Below are 14,553 nucleotides of genomic sequence, written 5' to 3'. Positions count from 1 at the left end.
ATTTTGCCTTTTACAATCACCAGCTCAGAATTGAGACCAGCAGATATATTAAAGTGCCTAAAGAAGACAGATTGTGTTTAAACTGCAAACGTCAACATATGGAGGATAAATATAATTTTTTTCTAATATGCAATGTATATAATAACCTGAGATATAAGTACATTCCTCAGAAATTCAGTGTAAATCCCTCCTAACATTTGTTAAACATGGTATTGTCTTCCAAAAATGTACCTTTTCTGAAATACTTAGCCACTTATGTCTACAAATCTCTGGGCCTTAGATCTTTGTTTATATGAATACTTGTCTTGTTACATGTATATATCTCTCCATCTTCCCGAGGCAAGAGAGTTAACTGACTTTAAAAGTCCAGTTTCCACCCTTGCCGAACTTGGCTGGAATTCCTGGGCTCGATCGTAGCACCACCAGTGGCTATTACGAGTTATGTCCTTTCTATGCCTCTCCTATTGACCAATCAGATTCAAACTCTCGTATCACTTGCATTTGCTTCAAACAAAACAGTGGCGCTCAGTCAAGACGATCTGATCGATAATCAAGATCTAAATTGTGATAAAACGAGTCTTACATTGCGAAGTGCATCAAATCACGTGAGCACCTTGATTAAAAACATGAAAAGATTTAGAAAATATCTGTTGACAAAGAGTAAGCGATTCACATGCTTTGCAAATCCTCCAATCGACCGAAATCTGCATGACACTTTACGAACCGGATGTCAATTTCGGTGCGCGATTTTGATTGGACTATGCAGGGACCCGTTAGTCCAGCCAAAATGTAACTCTATAATACCAGCCTAGTTCGGCAAGGGTGGAAACTGGACTTTTATAGTCAGTTAACTCACTTGCCTCAGGAAGATGATATCTCTCTCATTGTTGTATACACTTTGATGTAGAACAGGCCAATGGCCTACACTACTTACTGAATAAAGACTTACTTACTTACTAATTTAATACCTGCCATTTTGTCTTTTACAAGTCTGTGTCGGCTGAAAATCAAGATTGGTGTGAGTGAGTTGAGTTTGGTTTTACGCCACTTTTAGCAATATTTCAACAATGGCTGGGGACACCAGAAATGGGCTTCACACATTCAAGACTGGTGATTCACTCTTCTATTAAACCTTATACTATCACACAGCAGTTTAAACTGTAACCATGTCATACCACACGTCTTAACACCACAGACAATAAGATATGAGGTGTATAGGTAATGTTCTACATCTCAAGGATCAAGTTAATGTCAGTGAGGCAGTAAATCCACATTGAGATAACACTGCCAGTCATCTGCCCATGATGAGAGTATATCATACATCCCTACACAATCTTCATCCAGGCCACTTCCTCAATTAGGCTGCTGCACCTGACCTCAAAGGCTCTATGACTCCTCCGGCATGTTCAGGAGAAGGATTCTCTGAGTGAATTACAGATGCATCCCATCTAGGAATCTCATGCATCACTGGCCAAGCTGATGGATCAATATATATGTCCTTCCGGGGGGGCCCCATACACTGGAGGCATATACAGGGGGGCTGACACGCCAGTGAAGTCTCTCTGTGTGGAGATGGGAGTAAGACCATACTCCGACATCAGACATGTAATGTCATGGGCATATGTAGGGCAGATTGCCTTCTCTCAGCATTGGTTGCTTGTTTGTTTCTTGTTTAACGCCGTACTCAGCAATATTCCAGCTATATGACAGCAGTCTGTAAATAATCGAGTCTGGACCAGACAATCCAGTGATTGACATCATGAACATCGATCCACGCAATTGGGATATGATGACATGTATCCACCAAGTCAGTGAGCCTGACCACCCAATCCTGTTAGTCGCCTCTTATGACAAGCATAGTCGCCTTTTACGGCAAGCATGGGTTGCTGAAGACCTATCCTACCCCGGATCTTCACGGGTCTCTCTCAGTATTGAGATATGAAGACTCTTCACACCATTCCCTTGCACAGACTCTGCAGCAACTGGCAGCCTCTGTGAATTTCTTGATGGACGACCATCATTTCATCTTTGGGCAGGGAATGGAGGATCTTTTCTGACTTTTGTCGCTCTACCTGTTTATGTTGCCTGATGCTCAATGTACCGGTACATAATTTCATATATTATTTATTTTTTGCCTGGTCAAATTATCTGAACTACCCTAAAAAAAATTAAAAGTGCTGTGTTTGACTAAAAAGAAGTTTTAACCATCTATTTGTCTGTAATTTGGTGAAACTTTGTTTCAAATGCCTTTGTGGATATTGAATTCACACTGACAAAATGTATATTATAAAGAATAATTTTACAAGTCTAATTTTAATGATATACCTATTTTGATTGGTCATCAACTTGGTTAAAAAGTCTAAAAAGTCAACACTGGCTCAGATTCAAAATATATATCATAAAGAATAAAATTATAAGTCTAATTTTGATGATATATCTATTTTAATTGGTCTACAACTTGGTTAAAAAGTCAAATATTTGATTCACAGTTAACAGGAAATTTGAAGCATCCCAAGTGCTGGCCCTCAAGGAGCAAGTCAAGGAGTGATTATGTGAGATCAGCTAGTCAAAGTGAAGGTGGCTTGTTCCTGCAAGCCCCAGACCATTCCATGCCAAAAATAAACCCAACTTGTCTTTCAAGATCCAATCTGACAAACATCCTTTCAGACATTCTGTAAGATCCCTGTATTCCACTTGGCTCTCCATATTTACAATGAACAAGCACACCGCCATCATATCACCCACTCTCCAACGCCCCTCCAGACATCTTGTTACTACCCGCCATAGACAACTCCTTCACATATTATTTCCATTTACAAAACATCTGTGGCATTGATATTGATCCTTATGGCTTTGACACTAAAAATCTTTTGCTGTTGACCAGGTTCCTCAAGAGATACATGTTCCTTTGACAATAAACCAGGATCTTTGATTGCTAGGAGCTGTGAGTACCGTATCAGGCGATCTAACAATAATGGAGAAATAAAGGATCTGTACATAATTAGTTCATATGTTGAAAGATCACAGAGAGAAATCGCCAATGAAACCAACCACAACCAGACAATGGCATCAAATGGTTTCACTGGTCTGCCTCTATCAGCCAGACAAGAAGGTCGACCTCCTGGGATATGGTCAGGTCACCAATTACATTTGACTGAGCTTTAAGCATATGAGAAACGCTGACTGTCCTTTTCTGCTGATTCTGCACATTTGCAAAATGGTTGTTACCATCAGGAAACAATGTAACAAGACTTACTCCAACTACAAAATATTTCACACTTGATGTCAGGAATTCATTAGTAGGACAAATATCAATCCCACAATGCTAAGCTGATGTGTAAGCTATTTCCTCTCACTACTCAGTAATGGGGAGCGGGAATCCACAACAGGGTCCTAACTCGTACAATCAATACTATCTCCCTGGTGGACAATATAACACAATGCTTGTACCACAAATGCAATCCAAGTCCCTGTCGACCACGCTATCTTACTTAAATCTATCGCAGAAAGCTGCTACGCATCCTGTGGAGAAGGTCGAGGCTGGTCTCTCGACCCACAGTGTCTCGGTGTGTCCTATTCAGTAGGATTATGTCTCCGGTGTTTGATGTGAGTGAGTGAGGGATTTGGTTTTATGCTGTTTTCAGCAAGGGCCAGTGACCAGTGAATGCATCAATATTCACTATGGGTAATTGGTCTGGAGCCATAAATTACCCTGCAAGAGTGAGTGAGTGAGTTAAAATTTAACGTCGCATCGGCATTATTTCAGCCATATAGCAACAATACCAAGTTAATATATTTTCAATTGTGTCATTTATGCAAAGTTATATTTAAAAACAATTTATGAAACATATTTAAGCATAACAATATCATTTTATACAGTTTTAAAACATGGGCTATAGGCCACCAGTAACCAAAGCTAGGCCACCTCGCTGGGGGTTATGGGGACTTATAGTACCTCTGCTTCCTGCATGATAACCCAGCAGGATTTAGTCTTCACTTTAGCTACTGGTGGTTGTGTACAATACTGACCGATATTATAATATACTCAGCAATGAGTTGGCTTAAAAACACTGATTGATGATAGTTACATCGATTATGATGTCACACAGGGGGACAATAATTTACGATACTTTAACCTCCTGGACAGAGCTGTTAATAATGTCAGTTGATAATAGCATCACACCAAATTACCCTCCAAGAACAGAAATACTGTGATATGCTGTGAAAGAGAAAATATGTGGTGAATATAACTCTTGAATATATTCCATCCCTATTGTTACTCAGGAATTACCACCTTGTGAATATGGAAATGTCTGCTTTGAATCTGTATTCAAGTGGAAACAAATAAAACACTATGAGAAAAAAATTTCAACAAAACAATATGTTTATTTCCCTCCTGCATCTCATAAAACAAGAAATAAATCTCCTCCTGTGTGAGCCATAAATTACAGAAATAGAATACAATTTGGCTTAATCAATGTCTACTATACAGTACACGGTACATCAAGGCATGAATCCAAGCAGGGAACAAGGAAGCTTTGCGACAATTAGCGTCTGTGTGAGTCAACAACCACGATGTAACACCATGGCGTGGAGACCCATGTCGCAGCATATACAGATATTGTGGACACTCTGCCCTATTCGGTAACCTCATGCCAGGTATCACATTGATCCAACCACAAATACCCGATGCTATGCATACATGATGAGCCAATCGTCTGAAACCTGCACGACAGTATGAAAGAAAACTCTATTTGACTTGCAGCTGCTGTCAAGACCAGGAATCTTGAGGTGGAGTTCAAAGATGGAGAGTGAGTGAGTGAGTGAGTGAGTGAGTGAGTGAGTGAGTGAGTGAGTGAAACACCGCTTTTAACAGTATTCCAGTTATATCACGGCGTGTCACCTTAAAGGGACACTAAGCTCTGGCTTCTTCTCGGCTGTCTAACACTGCCCGCTAGGGGTCACAAGCTGCCGTGAGTCGATTTGCTCACTAAGGCAACTGAGCGTGACAAGAGACTGGGCTACCGTCCGTAAGGACAGCGTAAATAAACTTCAAGGCAATATCTGTTTTACGCATTTTTGAACACTGATTTGTTACCCATGATGTATGAAGATTTCGAAAAAGGGCGCTTGTTAATTGATTTCTTCAGCCTAAACAAACAGACAAAAAGAATGGTGGAAGCTCATCATATGTTCTTATTTGGAAATACCCCCGATTGTTATAGTTTAATAATAATAAAACGTATCCGTGAAGTGAAAGCATTTGTGAAAGTAACCCCTCAGATTACCAGACAAAGGTTCCCATTTGGCATTTCTTGTGTCGGGGGTAATTATTTAATCTGAATTCCGGTTTGATGTGAGGTGAAATGTATGTTACGTAATATGCACGTGGCAGCCCAGCAAGAGGAGTGATCAGTTGATTTACTTTTTCATAAACTGATCATTCCTTGCCATTAAAGGATAAACAGAAAATACGTTGATTGAATAATCAATGTTATTTTGTCAAAAGTAAGCTTTTACATGTGTATGTTTACTAAAGAGACTTGGCACCAATGTGAAACACCTCAATCAAACTAAGTGATCAGTTGAGAAACGAACACGGGTTATAATATCCGAAAAGCTATATAGATTTTAAAATATTTGATCGTTACAGAGACATGTGACCTCGAATAAGTTTTTTTGTACAGCTGCAGACGTGTGGGATATTGTTCCTTTGTGTGGATATTCACGGATACATTCCTCGAACAAAGTAGCTGCCTAAATTCATACATATAACTTTTGAAGGTTGTAATTATGATATTTTGCATTTTGTTTTTCATTCATTGAATAGATTCATTCTTGTTCCTCTACATTTTCATTGGGAGGTACTTCTATGCGAGTGAGACGTTGTTTTCACAAGCCTTTTCGTTTGTAGGCGTGTATATGTTACAGTCAATGTGAAAATTAATCCTATCATTTTCAGTCACTGGGTGATGAAAGTAAAGCATAACAATGTTTGGAATTTGTTATAATAATAGAAATGAAAGGATTTTTCAGTCAATTTGTAAAATAACTGGATATTTAGGCGTTTAATTGCCTAAGTGAAAATGTGACACATTTTGATTATAAAATATACACACGATAAAATAAGCAATGCTCAGGTGAAATATTTTCTTTGTGTTACAAGTATACGCTCTTACACTATTAATAAAAGCGACAAGGTTGCGAACTAGTCTAGATTTCTGCTGTATCATCTGGGTACTCATGGGGACAAAACAATAACAAAGGCAACAACCAGTCCCGGTGAATTGCTTTAGATCAGTGCCCCTTTAATGTAGGAGGAAAGCCCGAAGTGATGAGGGTCTCAGATGTTCACCACTTTGATGAAGCCCATGAGCGTGGGTATTGTGCTGACAAACCTAGAAACATAATTGGGGTGAACTGAGATTCGAACCCACAATCATAGGTTTCTTGCGTGCCCAAGGGACGCAACTCTGCACAGCGAATCGCAGCGCCTTAGACGACTAGGCCACCATGCCCCCCTGGATAATGAGAGTTGAGTCATTTGATGGCCCTTTGCGTCTTAAGAAGAAGCAGGTATAAAGGTATAAATTCAGAAATGGTTATTCCTGTTCATGATCCAAATTGTATTCCTGTTCATGATTCAAACTGTATTCCTGTTCATGATTCAAATTGTATTTCCTGTTCATGATTCAAATTGTATTCCTGTTCATGATTCAAATTGTATTCCTGTTCATGATTCAAATTGTATTTCCTGTTCTGCTAGGTATTGTTTTATATGTAGAGATTAAGATTACTGTGTGTATTGTCTCGTAATTAAGCAGCCATCAGCTGAACACTCGTTTTTTCAGATTCTACTGATTATTTGGTTAAAAATTACCCAATAGTAATAACTTTAATAAGTTTAATACAATGACCGAAAGAATTGTATTTGAAACTATTATTTCATCAGGAACAATTTATTCCTATATTATGTTATTTAAGTTGCAGCTTTACTATATATATATTTGAAATAAATAAATAACCATAACTGAACACTTTGCTACAGCTGATCACTTTTGACAGATATTATTTCACCGTTGATGCTCCCGGCTCATGATATGTTGAAAAATGATAGTTAGACTACAACACATATGACTTTCAACAAGTCAATTTAATGGCATTTACGATATATTTATCCATTCTCTATCCACTAAAGTTTGTTTCATCAATAGCATCAATAGCGGTAATCTGACTGTGGTTGCTGTAAAAAACAGTAAGCTGTGCGATCTACCGATCACTTCACACACGATTTCGCCAAAATGAATGTATACAATACTGAATGAAATTTTGAATAAAATTACTAAAATAGATTACAAATATGTCCAGATATACAATGAACACTTGAACAGACAGTGTAATTACATGATTAATTTGCATACTTCAGTATGGATTTGTTGAGTGGTATTTCCGGTGTTACGTGCTCACAGTAATGTCTTTGTGGTGGGGGAAAAACATCAAAACTCTCCGACCTTGTGTATAAGACAACCCCCCTTGCAAGCCCCCTAATTCTAGGTATTAAAAACCCGCCTTATCCACAGCGATATACGGTATTGAGTATCGTATTGGACGTAATAAGCGCCCAGGGCGCTCTCAAAATTAGAAATAGGGTGCTCTTATTAGAATATTATTTTGGTGAAAAAAAGAGAGTTGAAAGATAAATTTCGTGGTTTATGCTGACAGCCTGAAATGTTTATATGCAACAGATACATTTTTCCAGAATTTAATTTCTCATAATTAAGGGTGTATATAACACACGAGTGCGTATTATACGTGAATAAATAAGTCTTTTGTACATTGATCAATCGGAAGGGGTGCTAATTGAGATTGTTCACTAGCCAATATATTAGCAAATATCGCCGTGGGCGCTTATTAGAGCGGGGCGCTTATTACGTCGAATACGGTATTGGTAAAGTCGTGCATGTGGGTTGGTAGAACATGATGCCATCACTGAGCTACAGTGTTCTGTTTCCTGTCATCCGTGCATGTTTTGTTTCATGTTCTGGTGGTGAATGTGTTAGACATGTGCCATTAATTGATAATCTTGTTAACCTGAATGAGTAACTGAGAAGGCAGTATTTATATGTGGATCTGGGGTGGAGGTGCATGGGGTTGCACCCTCCTCCATACCAAACATCCATACAGCTGTATCTGTATCTGGAGTTTGTTTGCAATTAACCAAGTCACCGAGTCTAACCACCCAATCCATTTAGTCGCCACTTAAGATCAGCACAGGTTGCTGGGGACCTATTCTTACTCAAAATCACTTAGACCAAGATCGATCTTTTTATCACCCCAGCAACTGGATCAGTGTGCATTCTCAGCTCCCTGGGGAATACACAATCCAAGAAGCCGGTGAGGTGCTCAAAGATTAACACTCACATTACCATCTCATTCTACCAGGTACCTATTCACTGCTGGGTGAGCAGAGGCATACTCTAGTGAGTCAGTCAGTTTGGTTTTACGCCGCTTTTAACAGTAATCCAGTTATATGTGGGAGTAAAGCCCAAAGTGATGCAGGTCTCAGACGTTTACCACTTCGGTGAAACCCACGAGCAGGGGTATGGTGCTGACAAACCTAGAAATATAATCGGGGCCAACCGGCATTCGAACCCACAATAATAGGTTTCTGGTGTGCCAAAGGGACGGAACTCTGAACAGCGAATCGCGGCGCCTAAGACGACTGGACCACGCGAGCCCCCGAGGCATATTCTAATGTGACACACATGTGCTTCAGTGTGGGGCAGGACCGAATACCTAGAAACTCTAAGGAGTCAAGCTGCTGACCTGCACCGGATTTGCCCTCTGTGCGCTGTGCACAAGTGAGTGAGTGAGTATGGTTTTACTCCGCTTTTAGCAATATTCCAGCAATATCACGGCGGGGGACACCAGAAATGGGCTTCACACATTGTACCCATGTCGGGAATCGAACCCGGGTCTTCGGCCTGACGAGCGAACGCTTTAACCACTAGGCTACCCGACCGCCCCACGCTGTGCACAAGACCATGTGCACCAACCCGGCTCCACACTAACCAAGGAGTTTAGTATTTTGACTGTTATTATGTCACATTATTGGAATAAAATGAACAAAAAAATATTTGTAAGTAAAAGGCAATCTACTGTGTTAAAATCAAACGTATAAACCTGAAGCTACTGCCCATGTCAATTGACCAATGGATGGTAAGATGATAAGGAAAGCAGTATCTCTTCTGGCTAGTTGACAACAGGAGAAACGTTGATTAAAATGGCTTACAGGCTCTAGAGATGTGACACCACTTTGAGACCCACCCAGCGGTCTAATTATACGTTTGAGACCCAAATTAATTAGTTTAGGAGCCCACCAATAAACATACAAAAATAAAGAATGGGTAGAATGACGTACAGAATGATGACCGACAATGCATGGCAATTTTACCTCAACCATCAACGACCAGTCGAGCCAATACAAATCCTAATGGTTTAGAGAATATTATGACAAGGATCAAACAGGACGTCTGTCTTGTAACGTTAAAAATACAGCTCTCTTATTGTTTCATCAATATCCAATTAAATAGAGCCAGCCTACAGAGTGTCACTGCATCCTCGGCTAATTGAGTGATGTTGATGAACATTGAGGTTGGTGACTGGACACATTAGAACCGGCAGGGTCTCTCTCCCAGCCAGGGCGCCTCTAAATGCATTAAAGCTCCTTGGGTGTCACTGACGCTAGCATGTCAGAGCTTGATGGGAAGCTGATCTGTATTAAAGACACATGGTCTGTTTAACATGTAGTCCTTAAAGGTCTTAGTTCTTCCTGATAGCAAATCGTGAAACTTTTTGTCAAGTTTTACACAAGCTGTGTTATAACGGTTTACTGATGCTCTTAACCAGGATCTCGGGGATAGGAAGAAGAAACTTTGCATGTTGAATCCACGGAGAAATAAACCTGTGTCTTCACCATGATGAATTCACACCCTGACTACCCATGAAGATCCGGGTTAGAATCGGTCAAATTCTTGTCACAAGAGGCGATGAACAGGATCAGGTGGTCAGGCTCAGTGATTTGGTTGATGCATGTCACTTTTCCTGTTTGCTTGACTCAAAGGGTGTATTTCTTATACAGTAATAGTAAAATTATTATATTTACAGTACAAAAAGAATAAAGTACAAACAAAACTACTTGAATAGTTACATTTTTAGAATATTAATAATGTTTCTTACTACAATGTCTTGGTCAGCATCATGTATACAGAAACAAGATGCCAGAACAAAGATTTGATATCACTAACAGGTTTCACATTTCATCTTACTCCTCCATCAACAGTGCTAATTGAACATCTTGTTGGATGTACCTGTTATATATATTTAAATGATGAAAATAATTATCAAAGTCCTATTGATTCTCTATTTTGACTTGAATGTTTTACTCATTTATGCACAAATATAATATTGACTGCTTGTTAACTTCAAACCAAATTAAACATATTCAAACTTACTACCCTTAGACTAAGATTTCCTGTCATTATCTTGTATAATGTCTCCATCACTGGTCACTTAATCCATTTTCCTCAAAAGAAACTTTTGAATGAATAGGTCTTAAATGAAAATTCTACCAAATAAGTGAAGCATAATTTGTTCTCAGACTCACATGCCAATGTTAAAAGAATATTGGTCTAACCTACAGCCTTTCTTTTAATAAGTTAATTTACAACAAAAATTGGCCTAAAATTCAAATTTGGTGGTAAATTCATAAAAATAATTTTCCAGATTAGTACTGCTGCTAATGAACGAAAAACATGCAAGTTTTAGCATGACAAGATAACGAAAGGTAATTGATTGTTTGTTTTTTTGTTAGAATAATTTTTTTTATACAAACTACATGACCAAGTTTTTTTTCATTTTACCTACCGTATTCAACGTAATAAGCGCCCACGGCGATATTTTCCAATATATTGGCTAGTGAACAATCTCAATTTGCTCCCTTCCGATTGATCAATGTACACAAGACTTATTTATTCGTGTATAATACGCACTCGTGTGTTATATGCACCCTTAATTACGGCAATTAAATTCTGGAAAAATATATCTGTCGTGTATAATACGCACAGACTTTTCTTTTGTATCACTTCAGGCTGTCAGCATAAAACAATAAAATTTACGATCTTTTGACTCTTTCACCAAAATTATATTCTAATAAGAGCCCCCTATCTCTAATTTTGAGAGCACCCTGGGCGCTTATTACGTCGACTACGGTAATTGTAAAAGTCAGTCCACCCACTCCAAAAGTTGTCAAAAGTCTTGTTATTTTGTCACTTTGGTTGGCTGCATAAGGTCTAATGTAAGTACAGGAAAAATACAATAAAGTGTTTTAACACTGTGTTGAACAACTTAACAGTTCTATGACAGCACGTCAGCTTAATGTTGTGGTCAAGTCGATAATGCTGCAGGTCATTACCATCTGCCAATGAACCAATAATAATCAGATCCTAGCACATCTAAGGTACACAACTCTGCCTTCTACTCACCAATCTGTATGACAGTCATCAATGACAAGCAGGGTCTTGCACCTATCACGGTTGTATGTGGGTTTATTTGCCGAGAAAAAACCCCTTCCAATACCAGGCGCTGATGTTGTCTTTGAGGGCGAGCTTGGGGCACTTGGCGAGGGGCCTTTCCGTGGTGCCACGGGAGGGATGAAGTCTTCATCCCGTAGTTCTCCTTGTAGATCTCCCGAGCTGAACCTCCTTTTCAGGAAGTTCATGCCCGTGGAGAAATTATCTTTAAACGTGTTGAACGAAATTTTGGCGGTTGGAGAAAAAACAACACAGAACTGTAATTCTGTCACGAACTTGGTGACAGAAGCGACCTTAGAGTGTAGGTGAGGGTGGTTTCCTCTTGTTAATCCAGCCTCATGTGTTGGAGGGTGTGGTTCTGAAATAAACACGAAGTATATATAAAATGAAGGGTAAATGTTTTGTATCCTGTTCATAAGTTGCGAGCATAAAAGTCTGACTAAAGGTTTCTCTGATCTTCTCATACCAGGTTCAAGTTCTGTGTATAGTATCAAGGGTATGGTAATTCTCAAATTGGTTTGTATGTAAGTTTGAAGGAGGTGGGGAATGGGTATCAAGTGGATTCCAGATTGTGAAAAAAGTGTAAGCGTCTGAACCAAACAAATCACAAATGGTATGTGTTAGTTTGTTTGTTTGTTTGTTTGTTTAACACTGCACTCAGCAATGTGAAGGCGGTCTGTAAATAATGGAGTCTGGATCAGACAATCAAGTGATTGACATCAAGAGAATCGATCTATGCAACTGGGATACAATTACATGAATGAACCAAATCTTTGAGACTGACCACCCGATCCCGTTAATCGCCTCTTAAGACAAGTATGGGTTTTTGAAGACCACTTCTTACAGGGTCAGTGGTAAGAATCAGGGACAGTGCTTGGGCATCCCTGCAGACAGTCACCAAACAAATTGAGCACTATACTTTCTTTGCAAACTCTTAGATTGAAATATTGATCATAAACTGAAAGTACACACTTGAAAACTGCATTTGATAAAAAAAATTACGAACATCATCAAAACATTACTATAAAAAGAATTGTCAAAACACTGCAAGGTCCAAACGCAATTATGATACCTGTATGAAATACATCACGATTGAAAAAACATTTCTTTTTTGTTTCATACTTAGCCACCATCCATCAAACATGGGTGAGTATTTTATTTTGCCTGGCAGGTTAGATTGAATGACGAGACATACCTGAACGAGCAGGTAAGATTGAATGACGAGACATACCTGAACGAGCAGGTAAGATTGAATGATGAGACATACCTGAACGAGCAGGTAAGATTGAATGACGAGACATACCTGAACGAGTGTTACTGAGGTATCTCCCACTCAGGTCTCCTCACGGACAGTCTGACAGTAGTGCTGCCGCTTCACTTGGCTCACGGAATGTTCAGATGATGACTGTCCTATTCCGCATCTAAGGAGGATATGCAGGCTCACTCACACATCTCACTCAATCTGTGAAAGCAAATCATGATAAACGGTCACATATACAAGACAATGCTGAACAGTCTCCATCTCAATCTCGAATTACACCACCTCTTATATAACAGATGTACCTTGTCACATCCACGTACAATTCAATCTCCTCTGTTTCCGGATATCGACACAGACAAAATCTTGTCAATGATACCTCGTTACCTCAAGTCCTGGGGGACCATGACTATATGTCTTGTTATCTATTGTCTGGAAGGTAATTTAAGGTACCGACGTTTACTACAATATCTAAAAACTATTGGACCTACTCCAGTCAAAGTTGGTATGAGATTATTAAACAGTCATACATAACTTGATATTACATTTAAAGACAATCGGTGCATGAATAAAAAATCGGTCTATTTAGCTATCACTATATTTCATCAACAACCAGACCTGTTTGTCACGGGTGGAACGAGCATTTATTAAAACAGCCATCTACATAATGCTACCCCTGCGTCACAGGGGCATATGACACAGTTGAACCAATCAACTCAACTCGAAAGGGTGCACGGGAATCACACGCACGAATACGGTGTTCGGCGTCTCAACGTGCGTGATTCCCGTGCACCCTTTCGAGTTTTTCAGATATTGTATTAAACGTCGGTACGTTAAATTACCTTCCAGACTATATAGTAAGAGGCTGAGCAGACTGCTGATGTGAGGCCGTAGCAATGTTAAGGATTCTGCTGGGGCCATTTAGCACATTGTCTCAAACAATTAATGATATCATAAAGTCAAATGATATATTGTGGAGTCAAACAATGTTTTGATATCGTGGAGTCAAACGAAATATTGATATAGTTTAGTCAAACAATATATTGATATAGTGGAGTCAATCAATATCCATTTTCCCGAGGCAAAGGAGTCAACTGACTATAAAAGTCCAGTTTCCACCCTTGCTGAACTTGGCTTGAATTATGGAGTTAAATGTTGTCTGGACTTATGAGTCTATGCATAGTCCAATCAAAATAGCGTAATGAAATTGACATCTGGTTCATAATCACCATGACAACAGCCATGCAGATTTGGGTTGTTTGCAGGATTTGCAGAGTATGTGTACCATCAACTTGGAATCAACAAATATTTTCCAAATCTTTTCATGCTTTTAATCAAGGTGTTCAAGTGTTTTGACGCCCTTCATGAAGTAAGATCCATTTTATTGCAATCAAGATCTTGATTATCAATCATATCATCTTGACTGGAGTTCCGCCATTTTGTTTGAAGCAAATGCAAGTGATATGAGTGGTGGAATCTGATTGGTCAATAGGAGGGACATGGTGGTGCTACAATCAAGCCATGAAATTCCAGCCTAGTTTTGCAAGGGTGGAAACTGGACTTTTACAATCCGTTAATTGTTTCCTCGGGAAGATGATCAATATCTGGCATGACAATACAGTAGAACACAGATATTACAAATATAGATAGAGTGAATAAACGGATACAACAAGCTGTTACAAGTTCACCGATGTATCTCCTCTA

The 14,553-nt window shown here is 39.1% G+C and overlaps 1 protein-coding gene across 4 annotated transcripts in view; it reads right to left on the bottom strand.

Moving 5' to 3' along the window:
• The window catches only part of LOC124134910 (synapsin-like), a 143,035-nt gene that overhangs the window by 87,316 nt on the left and 41,166 nt on the right, over nt 1-14,553 (bottom strand). For all 4 annotated transcript variants that reach the window (XM_048396866.1, XM_048396865.1, XM_048396868.1 and 1 more), the window contains exons 2-3: nt 12,895-13,053; nt 11,544-11,949 (exon numbers count right to left, since the gene is read on the bottom strand). In XM_048396866.1, coding sequence (XP_048252823.1) covers nt 11,544-11,779 — 236 coding nt within the window. In that variant the 5' untranslated portion in view covers nt 11,780-11,949; nt 12,895-13,053. The remainder of the gene's footprint in view (nt 1-11,543; nt 11,950-12,894; nt 13,054-14,553) is intronic.

This window comes from Haliotis rufescens, unplaced genomic scaffold, assembly GCF_023055435.1.
Source record: "Haliotis rufescens isolate VD_foot unplaced genomic scaffold, xgHalRufe1.0.p SCAF_16, whole genome shotgun sequence".
Classification (NCBI taxonomy): domain Eukaryota; kingdom Metazoa; phylum Mollusca; class Gastropoda; order Lepetellida; family Haliotidae; genus Haliotis; species Haliotis rufescens.
Note: the sequence above shows the minus strand (reverse complement) of the source record. Positions and strands in the feature narration are given on the sequence as shown.